Source organism: Aethina tumida, chromosome 2 (assembly GCF_024364675.1).
Source record: "Aethina tumida isolate Nest 87 chromosome 2, icAetTumi1.1, whole genome shotgun sequence".
NCBI classification, from domain to species: domain Eukaryota; kingdom Metazoa; phylum Arthropoda; class Insecta; order Coleoptera; family Nitidulidae; genus Aethina; species Aethina tumida.
Window position 1 is genome coordinate 21,166,334 of NC_065436.1, and position 26,637 is coordinate 21,192,970.

The following is a 26,637-nucleotide window of genomic DNA, read 5'->3' on the forward strand; positions in this document are numbered from 1 at the left end:
ACATACATAATTTTGCTTGAATTTTTAACCATTTTTTACTTTATGTTACCCCAGTATGTATACTAAATATCAATGGAATCTCACTAATGTATCTGTGAGTTAGTTTTATTTGCCGTGTTACTCAGTATATTCTTGCAGAATTTCAAGTGATTCATCAAGAATCAAATATTACACGATTGTCGTTGTTGGGTTTAAATAAAAATCAGGTGTTTAATGAAAGTGATTTATTTTTCTTACGAATGATCATGGTACTTATAAATAAATCACAATACACATGATGTATGTCTTTTTAAACAAAAACTAGTTATAGTTGAGAAAAGAAACCAAATCGAATTTTACAATTTAAGTTGTTTTAATAATTCACTAATATAAAAACATTTTAATTAATTTGTTATTTATTTTATAATAATAAAATTTAATTATAATCACATTTTTCTTGTTGTTATGAAGACTTTTTTTGGCTTGGGCAGCATACATGTAAATTAACTTTCTTTTAATATGCCAATTTCAGTATTCACAAAAAATTATCACTTAAAAATTACTAACTATAATTTACAAATATATAAAAAATTATGTTTTTACAAAAATAATTTTTTTAAAATTATTTATACAATATTAACAAAACCTTCATTAGAAGTAATGATATTAATTTATTTAAAGAAATAAGTTTGCAGATCTTCGTGAAAAAGGCTAAGCCTAAGACAAACAAGGTAATAGGTACAGTTTATCAGTTATATTAAAATTTATATGACAAAATAAATAAATTTTAGTTGGATCAGTTACATATATAAAAATATACAACATTGTGACTTAAATTATATACAAATAAAGCAGTATTGACTTACGACAGTTTAAAAGACTTTTTTTAAAAAAATCATATATCGCTACAATTGAGAAATTTTTCAAATTCATACATAAATAAATAGTAAAACAATAAATTAATTGAACACGTTTCGCAGTTCAAGTATCAGTTGTACGAGATAATTTTTATACATTTTAATGAACGATAGTCCTGTTACTCTGAATTACATATAGAAATTGCACCGGATTAAAAGTAACAAAAACATAACGGGCAGAAAAAATACATTTTTATTGTTGGTCGGGGCGGGCGAGCCGACACCGAAACAACCAAAAGATGCCGATGTGGTCGCAGACCAAGATTGTTGATACTTACAAATTAAATATCACAATATTTTGATGAACTCAGATTGCAATTGCAAGTGCAATTCTTCACACCCGGATATATTTTTGCGTATAATAAAGATGTTTTATCTAATATTTTTTATAAGTTATGCACACATATGTTCCCAAGCACCGTATCATCACATATGCTTATGTTTCGCTATTTTATACGGTCTTACTACCATATACAATATTTGTTTCTTTAATATAATTATTATATTATTTAACATTGGCTAGGATATTTGGCTTGGAGGCATGCTACGAAAACGGACCGGTTGTATTTACCTAGAGACTATTTACAGGTTCATTTTAAATAATAATTTACATTCATTTAAAGTAATACATAGCTACGATGCGTCTTTCAGCGAATTCACTAACATTTTACCTAATTTTATGTACACAATGACACAAAAAATGCGGATTACAAACGTGAAACTAACCAAACATAAGACTGACAATAAAAATGAGCCGCTTCTGAATGTACTGGACAAATTTTTTGTGCCTTTTTGTATTTTACATCATTGATATCGAGGTCCGTTTTCGTCGCCTACGCCCATTAAACCAAACGTGATGATTATATTATCAGTTGTTTTTCTATTTAGTTTACGACGGTTGACTATAAGATGAACACTTTTGCATAAAAAAGAAATGAAATTCAATTCTTAGGATTCTGCCGTAAATGTTGCACTTCAATATTCCATTTTCATACAATAAACAATATTTAAAAACAGAACAATGTTCTACTGTCAATTGTTTAAATTCGCCGCCTGGAATATCGATTCAAATGCCAAATATTTATTTTGATTTATTTAAATATCATAAGACCCCGGCGGCACCAGCAACTTCGCATAAATAAATAATTTATTCACCGAAATAAAAAATAATAATTAAATAATAATGGCATTCAACTACTTTTGCTACTGTTTTGCCAGTGCTGCAGGGGCGGCCATGTACACAGTACACAATCTTTCGAACACATTTGGCACCGTTAATTTTTATTACATTGGCGACTATTACAATACATATTCCAACGGGTTCCTAAGAAATGCGCGGGTAATTTTTAAAAGTCTTCTCATTACACAAAAAATTGGAAACCACAATAAAAAAGTGTCCGTTTTCACTGCATCTATTCTCAAAATAAAAAGATGGCTAGAACGTCCATATGCGTCAAAGAGATATATCGGATGTATAATATAAACATATACATATAATAAGCGGGCCGCACGCAGTTAATGCGCATGCGACAGCCGGATTGTGAGTCGTGGTTCGTATACTACTTGCGAACAAAGATTTCGGAACAAATATCACTGAGGTTCAATCAGGTTTTTTTTTGGACAGTTTCGGTATCACAACCCAAAAATTCCTTTTCGTTTTCAATAGGAGAACACTCTCTTGCATGGAATTGAATAATATTCAAAATTTTGTAAATATTTATTTAAAAAAAAAATAATAACAAAAATATCTTAAAACAAAAACTTGATGGGTGAACAGAATAATAAATAGATCTAAAATTCTATTCAAGTCGAATGTTAGTTAGTACGGTGATATGGAATTTTACGTTGTGGTACTTGTGTTGCCCGGAACGGCTTCGCACATTGTTCCTGGACCGTTTTCGCGTAGCATACATTCTAATGAAAAAAAAAAAATGGAATCGTTTTGTAACTACAATAATAATTCACATATAATGTCTAGCGGAGACGGGGACGTATGGTCAGACGCCGGACTGGGGCGGCGTGAGCTTGTGACGCTGCGCCTCGCTCCTCCTGGGTACCACCACGACGGATAACGTGGGTGCCGGCGGCGGTTGCGGCTGGTGCGCCTTTTTACCGCCGCCGGTCAATATTTTAACAGTCCTTTGTAAAAAATCAGTCTTCTGGGGTGCAACGGCGGCGTTAGAGCTGGCGCCGTGTGGCGTCGTCCTGTGGGCCCCCGTGGACGACGACATCGAGTGGCAGCGTACGACGAGCGAGGCGCATCCGGACGACGACCAGTCGGCGCTGTGGGCGCAGCCGGCGCCGCCGCCGCTCGTGGTCGACGACGTCGACGACGCGGACGATGTGGAGTTCGTGGACGAGTAGGTGGAGGTGGACAGCACGCCCGCCGAGTGCGATCGGTACGGCGGCGGCGACTCCGACTCCAACACCGTCCGGTTAGGCGGCGGTCGAATGCACTTTTGGTAGATTTCCGATTCCTGAAAGCACAACCGTTTATGAATATTCCAATTAAGGGACAACTTATTCAGTGACATAGAAAATAGAACACATACTACACACCAATTTTAAAATTAGCTATACCGCTTGGTGAACACTCGTGCAATTGCTAACCAGTGATTTGCAGGAAAAGGAAGACTTCTTTCGACGCGTAGAGTCCGGTCTTCTTATTCTAATGTGTACTTCCTTTCACGTTGTAACATGGTCGTCAAAAATGCGTCCGGTGAATGTCTCAATACACCGTGGAGAAAGGTAAAATCCAAAATTTTTTCTCATGAATGCGTGTGGTAGTTGGTTACCAATAATTTTCATTCAAGATAATTCCGGAAATTTGCAGTCTCATCTTAGCAAAATCCAATTTTCCAACAGGATAATGTCAGACCTCTTATCGTGAGATTTACTTTGGAGTGTTTCCAACATTCCGATGTTAATTTGTTCTCACACGATTCATTGAGTACAGTCTTCTCTCCACAAACTTTGGCGAACCTTCAGTGGACGTCAAGGAAACATGGCATGGTACATCTGGACGAAATTGACCACCTCATTAGATCAATACCAAAGAGATTAATTGAGTGTCTGGATCACCGTGAAAGTCCAAATCATTTTATTTTTCTTTAATTATACTGATTTAATTTATCCCCAACAATGCACCAAAATCAAACCATTTTCTATGTCACTGATTATAATATCGAAAATTGCATATAATATAATATTCCAGACACTAGACTAGTAAGTAGGATGAATAGGGAGGACTAAGTACCTGGTCAGGGTCCCTAAGATGCAGCAGCCTCGAGGCGCCTAGCGAGTGGTGGTCGTGCTCGCCGTCTGGCAGCCCTATGCTTGGCGGCAGATCGACCGCAAAGTCTGTCCGCATCGAGTGCAGTCGCAGTTGCTGTTCACGGGCGGCCGCCGCCGCCCTTCCGACACCCGTTCCACCGCCGCCTCCTCCACCACGTAGCCGGTCCATGCCGCCCATGCCCGCCGCGGCGCCGGCACTCACCACCGACAACATCTGTAAGAATAAAAAAATGCACTTAATAAATTTATTATGGGGGTAATCGGAAAATTGTAATGTGTTGGTGTGGAGGGGTGTGGTGTGTTTACATCCTGTAAGGGTTGGAACTGTTACAGGATGTAAGTACTGCAGGTAATTTGTGTTAAACATATGTAGCAACTGTCACCAAAATGTGTGTGGCACAAGAATTAAGTTAATTGGCATTAAAATATGTTTATCTGCAATTTTTAAATCATGTTTGAAATTTACATTTCATGATTTCTCGGAATTGTCTAGTTCAAAAACTTGTTCAATTAATGCATTGACGTATTCGTGCATATCTTCATAAACTGCGCTCTTTACTTTTGACGTTAATGCGCATATTATAAATAATTATGGGTTAATCAATTAGAGAAAAACTTGTCCATGCAATTACTGTAATGAATTTAATATTATTCGACACGGTCATATTTATCTAAGTAATGTTTCCACTAGACACGACAGTCAACATTAAAGTATCAATTCTGACACATTTAAAACAATAATTGCAATAATCATAACGCTTTTACGGCTGCGTGGCTACTGACGATTGTTTTGACCTTACCAAGGTTTGGCATATCGCACACGACCTGCCAGGCACGAAGGTGGAAGACGCCGCAGTCTTGTGATAACGCGACCTGGAAACGGTACCGCACGGTGGCACCGAAACCAAGAACCCACCCGAGCAGCGGAGCGTGCCGCCTCGGAACCGACTTACGTGAGGCGATTCACCCCATTGTGCGTCCGTAAGTACGCGGTAGAGGAGCGAAGCACCCACACCACGGTCGACGACCCCACACCTGCTGCTCATGCGGCCGGGCTCGTTCCTCGGACACCTGCACAAACACCTTTCCTTATCACATACGCGCAGACAGTCGGGCCCAAGTCGACACGACCGGGTTCCGAAATGACCGCTCCCCGAAAGTCGTCGCGGAACCGCATCTCGCAGACGGGGGGACCGTCATAAAGGAAGTTTTTTTTCGACTCAATTATTGATTCGAGACGTAGATGGATAATAAAATAGAAAATCGTAAGTGGACCAGACAGAAAAAAGTCTGAAGGATTGTAAATGGAGAGATACCACACAAACATTATGTGTTTCCTCTACAAACAAGTCTATATACAATATTTATTGTTTCAAAAAAACTCTTCCCTACTTAACACATCGTTCAATAAGTCCCGAGACTAACAACGAAAACAACATTTCTTATTTCAAAAATCATTTTTATTCATCAATATAATATCCTTTTAGAGTGATACAATCGTTCCAACGTTTCTATACCATGTTTATAAAAAGATTTATCCTATGCTTCAAAATAGGATTCAGTTTCGACAATGACCTCCTCATTCGAGCCAATTTTTTTTCCCTGGAGCATTTTTTTGAAATCAGAAAATAGCCAGTAGTCGCTGGGGGCTAAATCTGGCGAATACAGGGGGTGGGGATTAAAATCAAAGCCCAACTCGTTCAATTTGGCTTTGTTTTCATGGACTTGTGATTTGCTGTTTTGTTCCACTGAAAGCAATCGCGGCACCCACTTGAAAAAAACCTTTTTCATGCTCAATTTTTCATGAAGGATTGTAAATACGCTTCCAGAAGATATCTGTGTCATTTCTGCAATCTCATGGACCTTCACTTTGCGATTTTTCATTATGATTTTTAACATTTCACTCACATTTTCCGGTGTAAGGGCTTCCAATGGCCTACCCGAACGTTCCGCATTGTTTGTGTCCGTACGACCACGTTTTAACTCAGAATACCACCAAAAATCGTTGGTTTGGATGGAGAGGAGTCCGGGTAATGTTTTACAAGCTATTGCTGGGCTTCTGCGGTGTTTTCACCCATTAAAAAACAATGTTTTATCAACATGCGAAACTCACTTTTCTCCATTTTTCAAACAAATTACAAAGTGACTTTACTCTAACCTCGATAACTCTGCTGTTTGTGGTCCGATCGACGTGAAATTTTTACACGTTTCATGTATAGTTTCGTACTCTAGGGAAACGTGGACAGTTTGGTACTACCAGAACAATTTCTGGGTTAGTCTCGGGACTTAGTGAACGATGTGTTATGTAAAAAAGTGGAACCCAAAACTATCAGACTTTTTTGGAAAGACAGTAAAAAAGTCACAGCTAAAGTGGTACGAAAAAGTCAATACACAACAGCTTTTTCTCAAGTCTCCTTATTGTTTCAAAATACTCTTTCCTACTTATGTAAATAATGTAGAACCTAAATTTGAAAAGTTTTATCAATATTAGCCAAATATTTTTTATTTTCAATTGTACAAAAAATTAAACAAAAACGTTCAGACTAAAGTTAATGTTAAAAGCAAAAAGGTCGAAGCAAAAACAGTCGAATTATTTTAAACCAACAAAAAAGCATCTAAAAAGTGGATATTATATTTGAAATCAATGATAAAAACAAAAAGTTACGACAAAAACCCAGACGGATTAAATGCTTTCATTACAAACATTACTTTACATTTATTAAACATTTTCGTTGAAAAGCGCCAGTTGACTGCCGCTAAAAACAAAAAGTTATCAAAGAAATTCATCAGACATGTAGACACAGTAAATGCCCTTTGTGCCATATTCACGACCGATGATTTTTTCGTGCGAGACCGTCATTACTCACTGCGTGGCGATGTTTTGCCGGTTGACAGTGCCCGGGGTCCGCCACAACAACACAAAAGATGATTACAATCGACGGGGAATTATTTCTGTTCACCTGAGTCAGAGAACCACTGACCGTAGCCTGCGCGCCACAGCTCGGCTGCGATCACCACGTGTGCATGACAAATGCCGTATTTATATAGTACTCTAAATAAGTCGGGTGTGCGACCGAAAGTAAAAAAAAAAAAAACGACACCCTCGGCGTGCACAAATCGCGGAGAGCCTCCGCCGTTATCTGTGCACGCGTATTAATCGAAGATAATGGATTCGTTTACCTGTCGTGGCCCCCCGAATCGGCCGAAAACCATTCGCCGCGATCCGGATGCACCGCGTTCTCACGCTTGCACCCAGTTTATCGTGCCGACGATGTACCCCTTGCCGGGTACGTCCACGGCGAAAATCCACCCCACGAAACGGACGCGCGCAGATGGAAATGCACCTGGTTTCGAGGCGGGAACGTCGGTGACAAAAAATGAGACGTAAACACGTCCGTTGCATCGAACGGTCGTGTAGGAAAAAAGCAACGCCCGAGAGCTAACGGAAAAGCCAGGTAAAAAGTGCGTGAGCATGGCAGACTGCATTTTACCGTATGACCGGTATGCAAATTGTAATATTGTTTAAACGGAGATATGCGGAACTCGATGAACAATGAGCGCCGACATCGAATTGACGTACTCCAACGCGGCTACATTATGGTCTGTCGGGTCGTACAAACAAAAGAACTGTAAATTTGTGGGCATTGAAAGAATTTTTTTCCCGCACGACTCTCTCTCTCTCAATTTCTGCCACGGTTTTATTTGTCGGTTGATTTATTGTGGTGAGGGAAAAATTTGTTCCGATGAGGATAAACGTTTGAAAGATGAGGCTCACTTATAAAAGGCAAATGGTGTTCTTTGATAATGCACCAACAGGGCCGGGATAACGAAAATTTTCAAAAATATCTCACATTACAGCGTCATTTGATGGTGGAGTATTGTAACTAGGAAAACAGCTAACGAAGATACAAGGTTTGGAAGATGATAAGGGAAAAATGTTTCTAAAGAAATGAAGGTTTGAAAGATAATGATGGTAAATCATAAAAGTATAATAAGTTAACAAAACTGGAAATATACAAATGTTTGTAAATATCTCATATTATAGTTTCAAAGTTTGAAAAATGATATTAAATCATAAAAAATAAATAATGTTCTATTGTAATGCATTAACACAACAGGAGCAATACAAATTTTTTAAAACATATATTATAGCTTCAACACATCCTATGAGAAAAAAATGTATTGGAAGTTGGGCACTGAGAAAAAGAATTGTTCCAATGAGAATCAAGGTTTAAAACATGATGAGGGTAAATTTTAAAAATATAAAAAAATGGAATAATTCAATTTTTCGTAAGTATCTGAAATTATAGCTTCATTTGACAATATGTGAAAAAGTTTTATATTGTAAGTAATCTATTGACGAAAAAAATTGTTCCAACGATAATCAAGGTTTAAAAGATAAGATTAAATCATAAAAAATAAATAATGTTCTATTATGATCCATTAACAGAACAAGAAATACATGTGATAATACATTAACAAAAGAGGGTTAATACAAATTTTCGTAAATATCCCTTCAATTAAAGTTTGATAGTATCCTATGAGAAAAAATTGTATTCTATGTTGAGCAGTGAAGAAAAAAAATGTTCCACTGAGGATCAAGGTTTGAAAGATGAGGTTAAACCGTAATAGATAAATAATGTCGTATTATTATTAATTATAGAACTGAGATTATCGAATTATAGGATGACATGATGGGATAATATTGAATGTGAAAATTTTTTAACAACTCTTCAGTGGAACATACACTTTTGTAGCTGGTAATGAACTCTAGAAAAACAAGATCCGATGCAGTCTAGTCAGACTGGAAACTGGTAAAAATTGTAAAATATTTCCACTGCACTGGCAACATAAATAATTTCTGGTCTGTTTCTCCTCAGAAATGCATTAGTATAAGTTTCACCATAAATACCTCTGTGGCATTTGTCTATGCGTAACTTCATAAATATTTACTAGCAGTTTATTTTCTAAGGAAATGTTAAGTTTATAGAATCTAGGAATTCCATCATTGAGGATGTCTCTCACCAATATATTCGGAGCAACGACAGACAGACAAGGTCTTCACTTGAGGCATTACAATGTTGGAAACACGCCGACCGCTTTTTCTGTTTCGTCCATTCTAATGACCAGAAAAAGTTCCATTAATCAAACAAACGACTCTTGTATATTTCTTCAGATTGTTAATCCAACAAATATCATATTGTGTAACGAAAACGCGGAGGTTCAACGCGCTCATTATATTTCGGGAATGTTGTAATAAAACAATGGGCTTGAAAAAATTCACACCTACTAACTCTTTGCTGGAACGCAAGAGAAAATAATTATGTAACAGTTCAGGTCCTTTTTATTTTAACCAACGGACCATGATGAAAAAAACAACATCTGTTACATAGGCTTTTTTTACACATAAATTAGTTTATGTAATTAATTCAAGAAAAATGTTGTGATAAGGAAGTTTTTGTTTTGTTGCAAAAATATCTAGTATCTCGCGAGGTTAGTTCAGCAAAAACCTTCCGATAAAAAACTATGATGTAAATTTCAATGAAATTTCTAGTCCAGTCTTCGCTTTCATATTTCAAGCACGCGTTCCGAGTGTGTTAAAAATAAGAACCCGAGTGAGCAGTAATATTTTGGACCTCTGTGTGTTTAATAAAATCTAATCTAATATATCTGTAAAATATTTGGTCTTCTCATGCCGCCACAAGTCTGACCTTGTCGACTGTGACTTATCACGACGTAAAGGTCAGACATAAAAATTCTTGAACCAATAAAAAGTCTTTCTATTCTATATTTATATTTGATCGATCGCTATGAGTGCGTCCTTCTAAGGTGTTTTGAATAGACAATGCAAATACACAATTTGCATTAGAACATTGTTCGATGCAAATTAAATCGAACAATGGGCATGTATATTTAATAATTATTAAACATTATATACAATATTATGCATTTCCTTGTTAAAAATTTTAATCGCCTAGCAATTACAACCTTCTTGCTAATGTTGCCATCAACCGAGTTTAATCTCACGATTCGGAATTAGGTACGAAGTAATTACCCGGTGCGAAGTGACATCATCGTAAAATAATACTAAACTTTTGAGTGTATAAAGGAACTAATCTCACCTCACTTTAATAGTCGAGAAGTTATCCTCCCGATTGTAATTTAGCATTATGTAAGACCAGTTTTTGTCGGAGTTATACATTATATAATTGCTTTGCAATAATAATTTTCATTGTCGGCTTCAAGGTTTGTTATTGGAAGTAAGAAGCTATGCAGTTTTTCTTCCTACTGTTGTGGTTCCCAACTTTATCTATAATACTTTAGAAAAATTATAATGGCTGTTATATTATATTACTAACTGAAATAAAAATAAATAAAATTAATTATTTTTTCAAATAACAAGAATCCCGTACTTACAAGGTGATTCACCTAACTTAATCATTAGAATTTATAATAATAACTTAAATTGAACTATTTTTTTTTAATATTTTGAACAAAATTTCATTTCCAGTGACATCAACTTTGTTATTTTCAATGGAACACACTGTATATGTACATCCTATGACAAAACTAAAATTTGAATTTGAAAATTGAAATTTTATCAATCATCCTGTATATATCAATATATTCGAAATCGTAAATATGTTTTACAATAAATATATTTTCTTTGTATTAGAACTTTATGTTATTTATTCAGATACTTAACTCTTGTACATATTGTAAAAACTAATATATTTTCAAAAACAAAAATCATTCAATATATATCATATACATCAAAAACATCTGAGATTTATGTTGGTATCTGATGTGTTTTCACTAAGAAATAAAGCTTTTTCGTTTGAGCTTTGTATTCTTAATTCAGATTCATTATTTTAATACTTCTATATATTGAACAACTAGAAACATAAAACAAAATCTGTTTTCAGTGGTTTTCATCAAAAAATAAAGTTTTTTGTATTGGAACATTTTATTACTTATTCAGATATGTAATATTTATGTTTCAAAAGCTAAAATATGCGTAACATATTAAGATATAAATAAGATAATTTGAAATTTTCATTTTTTCCTAAAACTGCTAAACAGAGTATCTTCCAAGCTCACGCACAAAAAGATAACCTTGCAAATTTACACACGAAAGCGCCAAAGGTGCTGCCAAACGTTTTATTGACCGCCGGACCTACTTTCGCAGCACATTACATTACACCCCGATAAACTTTTAAACCCTCCCCGTCCGTGGGCAACCTTGAAGACGCACTTCCCCGGACGCGTTCCGACCGTCGGTTGACCGGGTCGGTGGGGTACGGCCGGCACAAAACCGATCCGGCGGCCCCGGGGGAGTTATTAATTGCATTGCGGCGGGCCGGAGCGAAACGGCCGGACGGCGGGGGGCGCAAAACGGGGGGGTGGCGTGTAGTTGCAGCCGCGCGTCGGCCGTCGGGCCCGCCAGACAGACGTTCGTTCGCCGGGACCCCGATGATACACCTGCAGCCGGCGCCGCACCGTTGGGCGAATCGGATCGCGGGGGGAAACGTCGATTCACCCCGCGTTCTCCACGTCGAATGCGACGGGGACGTTGGCGGAGGCCCGCAAAAAATGGGAGGTTGAAGGTTCATGTTTAAGTTTTTACACGTGGGCCGTCTAGCAAGGTAGACAGACAGTTTTGAGGGCGCATACAAAAATCAAATTATTATTTTACATAGTTCACACAAGTTTTTTAATAAAAAATTTAAGATTTTTATCAGTTTTATTATTATTTTAAGGAAATAAAAATAAACTAAAGTAGATGCAGTTTAATTTAGATGAGTTTTTATTGGGAAAAAAATATTTTTTTTAGCAATATTATAACATTGTATAACATATTAACATTAAATTATAGTTAGAATACTCAGGAAAGTAATTTTTGAGCTAAACAAACTATAAAAGTGTCTCGTGACATGTAAATTGGTAGAAAGCCAGCAAAATTGTCTGAATTTTCATGACTAAGTTTTAGATATTAGCTGTCACTACCTTGTTCTTTGATTTTATAAAAAATAGGTTATTATTAACCCATAAATGTAAAATTATCGTTATATTACTACATAAAATTTATCATTTAATAATAAAAATAAATTAGGTATATTATTTATTTTAAGCACCTTATAAATAACCATATTCAATTATACAAAAATAGAAATACATAATTAATTAATCAGTTTTAATAAAAAATAAATTATGAATATAATTTATTTAAGCACTTCTTGAGTTCATAAAACGTTATGTTGTTAATAACCCACAAATGAGGTTTATTAAAAATGTAGGATTACGACTTTTCTGTATTTTCTCTGATTATCTCATTAAATTAATATTTATATAATAATATATGAAAATAAATTTGACATATTATTTATTTGAAACGTCTGTATAAAAGACCCATTCAAATAATATAAAACTACAAACATGTTTAGATAGTAGACTGTAAAAATATTTTTTATAATCTAATAATATTGTTTAACATATTAACAACATTAAATTATTGTTAAAATGACTAACTGGAAAATTTCTGTATTAAAAGGACTTCTCGTTTTTCGTGCTAAGAAAGTTGGTGAAAAGCAAATGTTTGAATTTTTATTACTATATTTTTAGATACTGGCGGACTACTTTGTCCGGAAGTTCTCTTAATGTTTCCCTATGTTTATAATATAAATTAAAAATGTATTAATCCATTATTTATTTTATGGTTTAAAAATAACTAAGTTTAGTTGAGGAAAGTTTTTATAGCAAAAAATTTAATTTGAATTATTCTTCAAATGCCCAATATGATTTATTAATCATACTAGTTTGGAGAAGCTTACAACAATATTATTTAACACACACACATAATGCCACAAATTATTGTTAAAATACTCATTAGGGTAACTTTTAGGTAAAACAACCGAAAACAAAGTTTCTCGTCACTGTGGAGCAGCAGCGACGGCAACAGCAGCAGCAGCAGCAGCAGCGGACAGAGAGAGCGCACAAAAGGGGGCGAAGCAGACGTGCGGCGGGCCAGACTGCAGCCAGACACTGCCAAGGACGTTGCGCGCCCCTTCCCCTCGCACGCCCTCCACCCCCTGTACCACCCCCTGCAATGTGACCCCTCGCGATGCCGGACCCCGACGCCGCGTTGCCTATGCTCTCGCCATCCGCCGCATAATGGGAAAAAGCGAACCGATTTTGTTTTGCTAAATATATTTTCCGTGCGAATAATTGGATCTGATAATTCAATTGTAAAGGAATAATTTAATTATGTACAACTTACATTGTATAATTCTTATCAACTAATTATAAAAATTTGCTGTTTAGTGTTGAGGAAAGCGAATTATCGTTGCTGGTTGAGTTTAATAAATTACATTATATTCCACGAAGTGCAGACGCATATAAACATCGAAATAAACGAACCTGATATAACATTAATTTATTGTCTAATCATTATTCGCAAAAAGTTTCAATTAATTATTTTGATAATTAGTTGATGTGTTTTTTTTTTGATGTCAGATATTGTGTTAGATGTCCTCCATACCATCAGTAATCTTCACTTGGGTACTTCAGTGCTTATAAATTAGGAGTACCAAGTGATAATATCAATTATTCTGAGTAAAAGTTGACTACTGTATTAGCAGGTCTTAGTTTGGGCTCACGTATTGACTGTCAATAATCGCTCAGTCAGATTGATTTTTAAAATCCTTTTTGGCAAATTAGAAGTACCAACTTTTCAATTAATTAGGACTGAATCACCTCAAAATAACTTTTCTGTCTATAAATTAGGATTATCAAATGATATTACCAATTATTCTGAGCTGATGAATGCTTTAGAAGTTAATTTATTGAGTATTAGGAGGGCTTAGTTTGGATTCATACATCTATTGTCAATAATTGCTCAGTCAGATTGGCTTTCATGTTCCTTTTTGACAAACTAGAAGTACCAACTTTTCAATTAATTAGGACTGAATCATCTCAAAATAAATGCATACACTTTTCTGTCTATAAATTAGGACTATCAAATGATAATATCAATTATTTTGAGCTGAAGAATACTTTAAAAGTTGATTTATTGAGTATTAGGAGGACTTGGTTTAGATTCACATATCTATTGTCAATAATTTCTCAGTCAGATTGGCTTTCATGTTCCTTTTTGACAAACTAGAAGTACCAACTTTTCAATTAATTAGGACTGAATCAGCTCAAAATACATGCATACACTTTTCTGTGTATAAATTAGGACTATCTAATGATAATATCAATTATTCTGAGCTAAAGAATACTTTAAAAGTTGATTTATTGAGTATTAGGAGGACTTAGTTTATATTCACATATCTATTGTCAATAATTGCTCAGTCAGATTGGCTTTCATGTTCTTTTTTGACAAACTAAAAGTACCAACTTTTCAATTAATTAGGACTGAAACAGTTTAAAATAAATGCATATACTTTTTTGTCTTTAAATTAGGACTCAACTGATAATATCAATTATTCTGAGCTGTAGAATATGTTGATTTATTGAGTATTAATTTGAATTCACATATCGACTCTGCCTCTTTGGCAAACTAGAAATAACAAAATAATTAATTATTTTCTTCCTTCCTCATTCTGTGATTTTTAATGACCTTCATGGCTATTAATATATATTATTATTGCTATTATTAATTAAACTTTAGGCGTCTAATTGATTGACTTATCGACCAGTTCCGGTGCGACAACAAACACACTTTAAGAGTCGCAAATAATACAATTCACGTTTCGCCACGTTCATCTTCGGACAACCGGAGCGGCAAAACACCCTCGCAATTAATTACAAGATCGGGCAACGTGGCGGGGTCGAGCGGCAGTGACGTCCGTTACGGTCTGATTTGTGGGGGACCCCCGACGACGGCCAGACACACCGCCACCGACTTATCGGGGTTACACACTGAAGCTGTGCCGCGCTCGACGGCGGGGGTGGTCCGAACCTGGAGACGGGGGCGTACGGTCGGACGTGGCGGGGTCGGAGAAGTCGCGTCGGAGAGGTGGAGAACGAACCGAGAAAACTTGGACGGGACGGCGCGAACACAAAGGATCGCTCCGATACATTAAGGACGAGGATAATGTGTTTTTTTTTCGGTGTTTGAAACGCGTCCTTAAGCATACCCAGGCGTTTTTTTCTTGCGTAAATTATGGGTACACGTGCTTGGCCCGTTCCCGGGCTCTATAACGCAGGAAAATTTGACGATCTTATCGCGGGCTGATGGCCGCAGTAAACAATAGACGTTCGCAGCGATTTGTATAATGTGCACACCCCCAAAAAAATCGACGCCGGTAAAAAATGTCCCAGTTTTTTGCGCTGGAGTGTTAAATGTACGGGACAAGGCGAAATGTAAATGATGCTTTTAAAATTTTCGGAAACATTTTGGACTAAAAATTTGTGGATAATTGTGTGGTTTACATAACAGTTAATTTTCCATTTTCTTTTTAAATATTAAAAAAGGAAAAAGGGAATTATTTTCTTTTTTCCTTTTCCTTGCAAGCTAATGAAATTTAAAACATAGAAATTAGAATTTCACAATATTTCACACACACAGTAATGGATATAATTATAGCTATAATATATTAAAAATATGAACTTGAATTGGATGCCAGTACCTATAATTTTTGTTATTCCAAAATTGAGCATAATTTAGCCAGACCCTCGTATTTTTAATAGTCTGAAAGCATTATCACAGTAATTAATTCAAACACAACAGTAAAATCCACAAAACAAACATGTATACGTCAACTCAATTCATAAATAACACAAATATTTAGTCTAAAAGCCTCGATACTGCGCGAATTATTTGTAAATTACGCTTAAAAACAAGAGCGACGCGAAATGTCGTAAACGCGTAAGGAAAATCCAATTTTCAACAGAACGGAACGAAATTAAACGACAATATATACTCATTTCGCGATAATTAGCCCCTAGACGTTATTATGTTTTCCAGGCTGAAAATAACTGTCAACACAATGAGTCAGTCAGTGGCACAAGTGGCATAAACAATGATTAAGACCTTTCAAGGAAAAAGTGTCACCGCTACCAGAATTAATGAATCAGAGGACGCGGAAAAAATGCACGGATAAAAGAGCAAATCGAAAAAAATGTTTATGCCCAGCATCCGTTCGTCTTCTCTTCCTTTTATAAATTTAATTTAGATCGGGGTTGGAGTGTTGGAAGAAATGAACGAAAAAAAAATTATCACACCATCCTGCTACGTTATCGTCTAGCCGTTTTTCTATGAAACACGATTTTTTATTACTTGGTGTCATTAAAAAATATGATTCCCACTTTATCTTATCGGGATTGAAATTAAATAGTTGTGTCAGTTTTAGATGTGTGAAATAGATTAAACAATAATGGTCGCATCGTGATTAACTGTAGTGGTGCATAAATTAATAATAATATCATACAGTTGAGACAATTACCCCGAAAAACAGCCAAATTTGGCTATTAAATATTAACACCAATAAACAAACTTGTAGTAATTAAAAGATTAAATCTTTTCCTTCGAATATTTAACAATAATTTGGATTATGCTCGTATAGTTAATTTGTTTTGCATAATGAAGTCAGCAGAAATGTTTGGATATATTTAAATTTATATAACGGAGTGGGACAACTAACAATATATATTAATTCAATGTCAGACGGTGAGTTACATAATTTCGGGTTACTGCTTTTGGTGCCGTGTCCCACAAAATGTTTAGAATTCTATTGAATAATTACTGGAATGCCTTTAAAGATTCTCATTATTCTTTTAATTGTTTGTAATTGAAAAATACAAGATAGTCGAGAATAATAATTGTAATTATTAACTGTCTGAAACGTTTGGAATGAAAATGGCTTTTCTAATTGGATAATGTACCCAGTAAGTTGATTTTGCCCGATTTGGACATTTTCAAACTTTTTAATATACAGTGTGGCCCGTTTGAATGAGGGTATATTTGTACGTCTTTAACAACCTTTTTCTCAATTTTAAAACATGAAAATATGTACTTATAGTCAAACGTCACAAATTTCGCCCCAAAACTAAAACCTACAGGGTTATTTTTAGGCATTAAAATTGAAGAAATCATACTAGCAAATTTTTTATAGAAAACTTAACTATTAAGCACTTTCTTCACATTCTGTGGAAAAAATAAAAATCATATACTTTTTATAAATATATTTTTTTAATCAAGTAGTCTGTCGAATAAACTGTTACAAAATATCTTATCTTATTTTTCAAGCATATTGGAATATTATAATATTAATATTATATTTAAAGAGTATTATTAAAAGTATAATATAATGAATATATTTTTTTAATCAGGTGATCTGTCGAATAAACTGTCAAAAATAGCACAAATTATCTTATTTTTTAAAGAATATTGGAATATTATAGTATTAATACTATACTTAAAGAGTATTATTATAAGTATAGTATAATATTTAAATATTTTTGAAAAATAAGATAATTATTATATACGATTATATTTATTAAATTATATCATTAATGAAATCATGTTTAATGATGTTGCTAATATTAAAACTTATTTTTTGTTAAACATAAATTAATTTAATGAAATATTTGTTGTGTTAATTTCCACAAAATGTTTCACAAATTTCACTTTTCCTTAATATTTCTAAAGCGGTTGGATAATCACCAAAAATATAAAAAGAAACCTAAATCGAACAATTTGGGAAACTAGTAAGAAATTAAAAAGGAAAAGAATAGTATTTTTTATATAAATTAATAAATAAGTAATAATAGTTAGGAAACTTTTTAACTATTTAATTTACATAAAATAGCAAAATTTTAAATTAAGTCATAGAAAAAGTAGTAACAAAATTTTCCAAACAAGAGAAATTATTGTTGAGACTAGTTTGAAACTTTGGACTCCAAACTTGATCCACATAAAATGACACAGAATTTCACAATTCAAAAACGACTAAAATTAAACTTACAACGCGTTTGACACAATATTTATTACGGTTGAATATTTAAACAAGTTTATCTTGTTTAATTTAAAAGGAAACATTAGATTACTCTTAGATTCGATCACAAATACAAATATAAATTCAAGAAATGTCCTATTAAATATTTCTGGTACATTAATTACGTCTTAGAATTGACTGCATATAAAATAATACTTTAGTAGTAAGAATATTAAATTAGTACATAGAATTTCAACTTGGTAAACCCTCAAAATAGTGTCAAAATCATAAATAACAATTTAGGTAAATAGTCGAAAAAACACGTACTAAAATTACCGTCCCAACAACGAAACATGTACCGTAACCCGTACGACCGCCGTGTCAGACAATAAAAAATTCGCGTTGGGAAACCCGGACGGAATCCAACTAGACATCGAAATTAGTATGCGGGTTGCCTACGTCAGCCCGCTAAATCGGAGCCAAAATACGCGGAACTTTTCAATGTTGTCTACCCAGCATTCGGATACGAATGACGCGAAAGACCGCCAAAACGTACACACACACACACACACTCAGATATTTCGAAACTGCGGCTCTCTTAGTGCCGGATAAAATTATTTTCGGAGTGTGGCGTTGTTGTAAACACCTACAAATTTGGCGTCAATTTGGAAATTAAGGTTGTAATTCGGAGTAAATTGTTTTGAATGGCTTTCGGCACCCGTTTTACGGTCTATTTTGACGTATCAAGTTCCAAAGGACGTGTTTAATTAAACACAAACAATTGGTATTGTTTAAGTAGATGATAAGATAGTGTTTGTTATGGCTACTATGAGTTTTTAATTGATAAGGATGCAGTGGTCAAACGACTTGGTGTTTTATGAAGTTGTACCCGGGTACCCGGAAGTGAGCAGTTGCGATTTAAATAATGAATAGCGCTGTCGCAGGATCGGGGGACGTACCTTTAAAGTACATTTAATTGTAGATATATTGAGTGTAGTGTGTAGAGGTAGCTAGGTAGGTAGGTAGATTTTTCAAACACTTACATGTGTCGGTACTAACAAGTCACATGGTTTAAATAAAGGGGAATCACACTTATCACAGCCACATACATATGACAATTCAGAGATCAGTGAGAAATGAAAATGTGTACCTTTTTATTAATTGTCAACTTCTGTCGCATGACAGACAGGCACTTTCTGATGGCCCGCTTGAGTACCTTTACCGACGTGGTGGTACATTTACCGCGCACAGTGCTATCACAACAATGCCGAACAGTCATCGAAGCCGAAGAGGAACATACGGGCCGTAGTGCGGTCGTACTAACTTAAAACCACCGCCGATTGTTACGATCTCTCTCACACTTTCGGTCGCTTGCCAACGACACCGCCACTTCGAGCGCCTGCTACGAACTGACGAACCTCGGCTCGAAGCAAGCCGTGTCAAGTGTAGTGCCGTGGACGTCTAGACAGTGGAAATCGGTCCCCCCGCCTCGCCACGCCATCGCGGCTGTCTGTGATAACACCGTCGACCCTGAGTGATGCACACGCAGTACGTGGTTCTCCCATATGGCCCACTTACCAGGCGGGCGACTCGGCGATGCCCCGTGATCGCCGCCGTCGCCGTCGCCGCCGCCGCCGCCGTCAGGCTCACACGCCGCTTGCCGTAAGACACTTGCGACGTGTCCTCGCGACGCTCTCCAACCTTGACGTTTGGACGGGGAAAAAGCCGATGCATCCGTGTCCGTGGGCACGCACACTTTCGGAAAATGCCCCCCCGCCGTCCGGCTTGGCTAGACTCGTTGTCGTTTTCGCGGAAATTGTCCTGCACGTTGCACTTTGGCGGGCACACTTTGTGCACATGATTGTCGACTACTTCAATGTCTTCAATGAAATTTAACGTTATTACTGGCACGAAACAGTTCGTATGGAAAATTTAATAAGGAAGTTTTTGTTTAAAACACAATCATTACAAAACTGTAAATTTAGAATGGCAAAAGTTTTAATTTGTCATATTAGAAATATGATGAAGACTAAGCTTAAAAAATAAATTAAAACACCTGAGGCAAAGTACTTCAAACCAAATTTTATTGGAACTAGTTTAATATTAAAATACTTTAATTAAACCTTAATTCAGAGAAAATTTATTCGAATAATTATTTTAAAATACTTAGTTTTAATTTACGTCCCAATTGGAATACCGAATCAACAAAAAAATTAAGTAAAATAAATTACTGACACCATTTCTTATAAAAATTTTATTTAAGATTCGAATACTATTTCAATATTTATTTAAAATACCTAGTTTTTATTAACTTTCTAATTAAAATTAAATTATTAAAAAAGTTTAAACAACAAAATAATAGTGATAATAAGAAATTACAAATTAAATTACTGAAAATATTTTAAAAAATTGAAAATTAATTTAATTTAATTCACTTTTCAATTGGAATATTGAATCAACAAAAAGAGAATTAAAAGTACAAATTAAATTACTGGGCACTATTTTAAAAAACTAATTTAGTAATATATTTTTTATAAATATTTTAATATTCGAATGCTATTTTAATATTTATTTTAAAATATCTAGTTTTAATTCACTCTCCAATTAAAATTAAATTATTAAAAAAACTTAATCAATAAAATGATAATAATAAGAAAATTACAAATTAAGTTGCTGAAAATATTTTAAAAAATTGAAAACTAATTTAATTTAATTCATTTTTCAATTGAAATATTGAATCAACAAATAGAGAATTAAAAGTACAAATTAAATTACTGGGCACTATTTTAAAAAATTAATTTAGTAATATATTTTTTATAAATATTTTAATATTCGAATGCTATTTTAATATTTGTTTTAAAATGTCTAGTTTTAATTCACTTTCCAATTAAAATTAAATTATTAAAAAAACTTAATCAACAAAATAATAATAATAAAAAAATTACAAATTAAATTACTGAAAATATTTTAAAAAATTGAAAACTAATTTAATTTAATTCGCTTTTCAATTGGAATATTGAACCAACAAAAAGAGAAGTAAAAGTACAAATTAAATTACTGGCACTATTTTAAAAAACTAATTTAATAATATATTTTTTTATAAATATTTTAATATTTGATCGAATATTTGAAAACGTTTTCGAAAAATTGAATATTTATTTTAAAATACCTAATTTTAATTCACTTTCCAACTTGAATATTGAATCTTATAATTTTTATAAATATTTTGATATTCGAATGCTATTTCAGTATTTATTTTAAAATACCTAATTTTAATTCACTTTCCAATTAAAATTAAGTTATTAAAAAAAATTAATCAACAAAATGATAATAATAAGAAAACTACAAATTAAATTACTTAAGACCCTTTTAAAAAATTGAAAACTAATTTAATTTAATTCACATTTCAATTGGAATATTGAATCAATAAAAAGAGAATTAAAAGTACAAATTAAATTACTGAACACTATTTTAGAAAACTAATTTAATAATATATTTTTTATAAATATTTTAATATTCGATCGAATGTTAAAATACTTAATTATAATTCACTTTTCAGCTTGAATATTGAATCAAAATAAAAAAATATACAAATTAAATTACTAGACACTATTTTTAAAAATTAAAAACTAATTTAATAATATATATATATATTTTGTGAATATTTTAATATTCGAATATTTGAAAATGTATTCGATACTTAAATATTTATTTTAAAATATCTAGTTTTAATCCACTTTTCAATTGAAATATTGAATATACAAAAAATTTAAAAGTACAAATTAACTTACTGGACACTATTTTTAAAAATTGAAAACTAATTTAATAATATATCTTAAAATATATTGTTCTAATTCACATTCCAGTTAAAATATGGAATCAATTTATAAAATAAATTTGTTTTTAAATTTAGTTAAAATGTATATTTCTGTACAAAGATTTAAATTTCTTTATAAATTGATATATAAAACTGGATAGAGGTTTTAAATTTAATTCCATTGTTTGTAGAATTAAGAATCTTTTAATAAAAAAAATTAAATTTCGATTTTAAACAATTTAAATAATTGTACACATAATTAGATTATTAAAAACAAATGATTGTTTAATTAATAGTCAAAACAATTCATTTGGAACACATATTTAATTTAATTTAAAGAATTATTGTTATTTAAGATTTTGTTGTTATTGTATTGGTTTTAAATTTCACTACAATTAGAATTAAAAATATACATAATAATAAAAATAAATGTTTATGTTATTTAATTCCAATAATTTGTAGATTCAAATAATTTAATATTAAAATTCAATTCAAAAGTATATAATATATTTATAATGTATAAATATAATACAATTCAAATATATGAAAATTAAATATCATTTGTATTCTTTACATATTTTAATTCTATAAATTATATTATAAATTGAAATAAATGTTGTACTATACTATATGCATTATTTCCTTTTTTAACTTAGCTATTTATAAATGATTATAAGTATGAAATAACATATACATTGATTGACTTAAATTATGTTAAAATGATTTTAAAATTATTTATATGTTTTTTATATCATTGTCTAGATATTCAATTCAGTTATCTACAAACTTAGGCCACAAAACTTGAATAGCTGCCCAATGACTTTTACAATGCAAATCCGAATTTATTTGAATAAACATGTCATAACGCCAACAATTTATAGTGAAATTATAATCAAAAGAATAAAACAAATTACACACCGATAAACGATATATTCCGAGCCACCGGTTATTCAAATGCACTCAGCAAATAAAATAAATCCGAATAAATCACCACGGTAAAAAGAGCAAAGTTCTGTCTTTGTACGGATATAAATTTAACCTCATGCTTTTTCCAATTACTAAATACCCCGCGTATAAGAAAATAACTGCAATAAATCGAACACGCCAACATTACCTGTACTAAGGTTCTCTTCTAACGACTCCAAAGCAAACGTCATCGTAAATAGGGTAAGAAGTATGTTTCGAGTGGTTATAAACGAGGTAGAAACTAATGGGCATTCGTGGAATGTAGATCCCAGACGGCGTAATGTTGTTAATATAAACAAAAGGGACGCATTCGTAAAGTAGTTTACGTGTAATTTAGTTCTAAACGAACGTTTTAATATTTCAGCCGGGCCTTAATTTCGAATCCCTGAAATTTATGACCGCAGACGATATAAACATTTTGTTCTTGTCATTCGGTTAAGATAGTATAATAGTGTTTTACTTTTTACAATTCATAACAAGTTAATTGATTAAAATAGCTCAAACTGAACCATTTTTTTATTAATGAAACTTAAGTAACAATTATTATCTCACGTTATCTACAAGTGATATTAAGCAATTATACATGAATAAGCCAATTTAATATTTTATTCAGTTTTTCCACTAACAAACTGAATTGTATAGTGTGTATAAGATACGTTAAGTAATTTTCATAAAACCGTTGTCCACAATGGAATTACATGTCATGCAATATAAACGGGATGATCCCCCCAAACAATGGTTCTAACGTTCCCGCTGTAACTAGACCTGAGAACTTTTCACTAGACATTTAAAAAACGAACCCGTTTCCATAGCTTAAATTATTAAGTTTGAATGCAGTCTAGTTTGAGCTAGTCTAGACGGTTTACGCGAGTAAAACACAACAAAGGTTTTATAGATCTAATAACCCGGCCAGATACCGGAATAAACAAAGGAGACCGTTTCCATGATCATAACGTATCAGCATTAGATTTTTGTGTGGCCGTGACACGTGGCCTTTGTGGACCCGATTCCCCTCGGAAAACTGGCGGAGGGTTCGCACCGTTTCGTCACATCCCCAGTGCGAATTCCCCACTGTTCAAGATAAGAATGACAGACAAACATTAGGCGAATGCGTTCATGCTTGTTGACAATAAGACGGTTTGTGTGATTCTTTATGACAACTGCATTTCGGGGCCCAAACAGGAAATTTATTAATGTTTATTTTCCTTAATTTTCAATGATTTTGACAAAATTCAGCTGGTGTCAACCCTGATATTAATTTTAAACAATAAAAGGCCTAATTTAAGACAATAAAGTTCTTTTATATTTTAATTTACATATAGACTTTGATAAATAATAGTTCAAAAGATGAAAAAATAAACTATACAACAAAGTGCCAACGAGACCACATTTTTTTTAGTTAATGCATTAAGTCAGTATTTGATATTCTGAGGTATTTTGATAAGTTCTATGCTTTACATGATCACAAGAATTTATTAAAACAACAATATTTTTTAATGGAATGATTCTCTGTTGAATTTAGCATATTTCAAAATGAGTTTATAGCAAATTTTCTAAAAATACTGTATATTAATATGTCTGTTTAATAAATTTTATCGTTCTAATCAAATAAACTATGGGACAAAGTGTCAATAAGTTCTCAAATTTATCTTAACTAATGCTTTAAATCAGTATTTGATATTTTGATATTTTTCTATGTTTTAGATGATCATAAGAATTCATTAGAAGGACAGTGCATATTTAATGGAAGTTGATTTTGATATTTTTTGTTCTTTAGATAATTAGAAGAGTTCATGAGAGGAATACATGTATCCATTCTGATGAATGCTAAAAATGGCAACTGCATTTCGGGATCCAAACAGGAAATTTATTAACGTTTATTTTCCTTAATTTTCAATGATTTTGACAAAATTCAGCTGGTGTCAACCTTGATATTAATTTTAAACAATAAAAGGCCTAATTTAAGACAAGAAAGTTCTTTTATATTTTAATTTACATATAGAATTTGATAAATAATAGTTCAAAAGATGAAAAAACAAACTACACAACAAAGTGCCAACGACACCACATTTTTTTTAGTTAATGCTTTAAGTCAGTATTTGATATTCTGAGGTATTTTGATAAGTTCTATTCTTTACATGATCACAAGAATTTATTAAAACAACAGTATTTTTTAATGGAATGGTTCTCTGTTGAATTTAGCATATTTCAAAATGAGTTTATAGCAAATTTTCTAAAAATACTGTATACTAAATGTATTTTTAATAAATTTTATCGTTCTAATCAAATAAACTATGGGACAAAGTGTCAATAAATTCACAAATTTATCTTAACTAATGCTTTAAATCAGTATTTGATATTTTAATATTTTTATATGTTTTAGATGATCATAAGAATTCATTAGAACAATGCATATTTAATGGAAGTTGATTTTGATATTTTTTGTCCTTTAGATAATTAGAAGAGTTCATGAGAGGTATACATGTATCCATTCTGATGAATGCTAAAAATGGCAACTGCATTTCGGGGTCCAAACAGAAAATTTATTAATGTTTATTTTCCTTAATTTTCAATGATTTTGACTAAATTCAGCTGGTGTCAACCCTGATATTAATTTTAAACAATAAAAGGCCTAATTTAAGACAATAAAGTTCTTTTATATTTTAATTTACATATAGACTTTGATAAATAATAGTTCAAAAGGTGAAAAAATAAACTATACAACAAAGTGCCAACGAGACCACATTTTTTTTAGTTAATGCATTAAGTCAGTATTTGATATTCTGAGGTATTTTGATAAGTTCTATGCTTTACATGATCACAAGAACTTATTAAAACAACAGGATTTTTTAATGGAATGGTTCTCTGTTGAATTTAGCATATTTCAAAATGAGTTTATAGCAAATTTTCTTAAAATATTGTATACTAATATGTCTTTTTAATAAATTTTATCGTTCTAATCAATTAAACAATGGGACAAAGTGTCAATAAGTTCACAAATTTATCTTAACTAATGCTTTAAATCAGTATTTGATATTTTAATATTTTTCTATGTTTTAGATGATCATAAAAATTCATTAGAAGAACAGGGAAGATTTAATGGAAGTTATATTTTGATATTTTCTGTGCTTTAGATAATCAGAAGAGTTCATGAGAGGAATGTACGGAAGAATGCTAACAATGCATAACTTATTTTTTTTCAAGAAAAGTGTTTAAATCAATTTTTACAATTTTTTGACTATTATAATGATTCTTGAACAATGTTTGCAGCATGGAGTTTTTTATTATCTACCTTTGAGGTATTATTATTTAAAAATTAAAAAAGTTAACGAACGAAGTGTTCCCTTCTTAAACAGGCCCCACTCTTTTGAGCCACAAAAGATAGTCTTGAGCCATCAAAACAAATAAGATGCTACAAGTCTTGGAAGGTTGTTTTTCCTCCTCCCATAGTAAAATAGTCGAAAACTGGTCGACAGTAGCTAGAACAGGTTTGTCGATTATTATTGCCCGGTGGTCGTCCTCCGTCGGTTTTTCCACGACTCGTTTATCATTTTCTAGAACCGTAACCGCAGCCGCAGCCGTCTTATTATTCAGCGGCGGCACTGAAAAATCCCGCTCCGCCGGTGCATATATCTCTTGACTGATCGCTGATATCTCTATTCTAAAAAACGACATACACACATTAAAGTGAGCAAAAAAGCGCCGCGTTCAGACTCTACACGTG

At 32.9% G+C, this 26,637-nt stretch overlaps 1 protein-coding gene across 1 annotated transcript in view; it reads right to left on the minus strand.

The window, feature by feature from the left end:
- Nucleotides 1-209: 209 nt before the first annotated feature.
- LOC109598821 (uncharacterized) overlaps nucleotides 210-26,637 on the minus strand; it is a 186,083-nt gene continuing 159,655 nt past the window's right edge. The window contains exons 4-5 of the mRNA XM_049962620.1: nucleotides 4,153-4,404; nucleotides 210-3,373 (exon numbers count right to left, since the gene is read on the minus strand). Coding sequence (XP_049818577.1) covers nucleotides 2,894-3,373; nucleotides 4,153-4,404 — 732 coding nt within the window. The 3' untranslated portion in view covers nucleotides 210-2,893. The remainder of the gene's footprint in view (nucleotides 3,374-4,152; nucleotides 4,405-26,637) is intronic.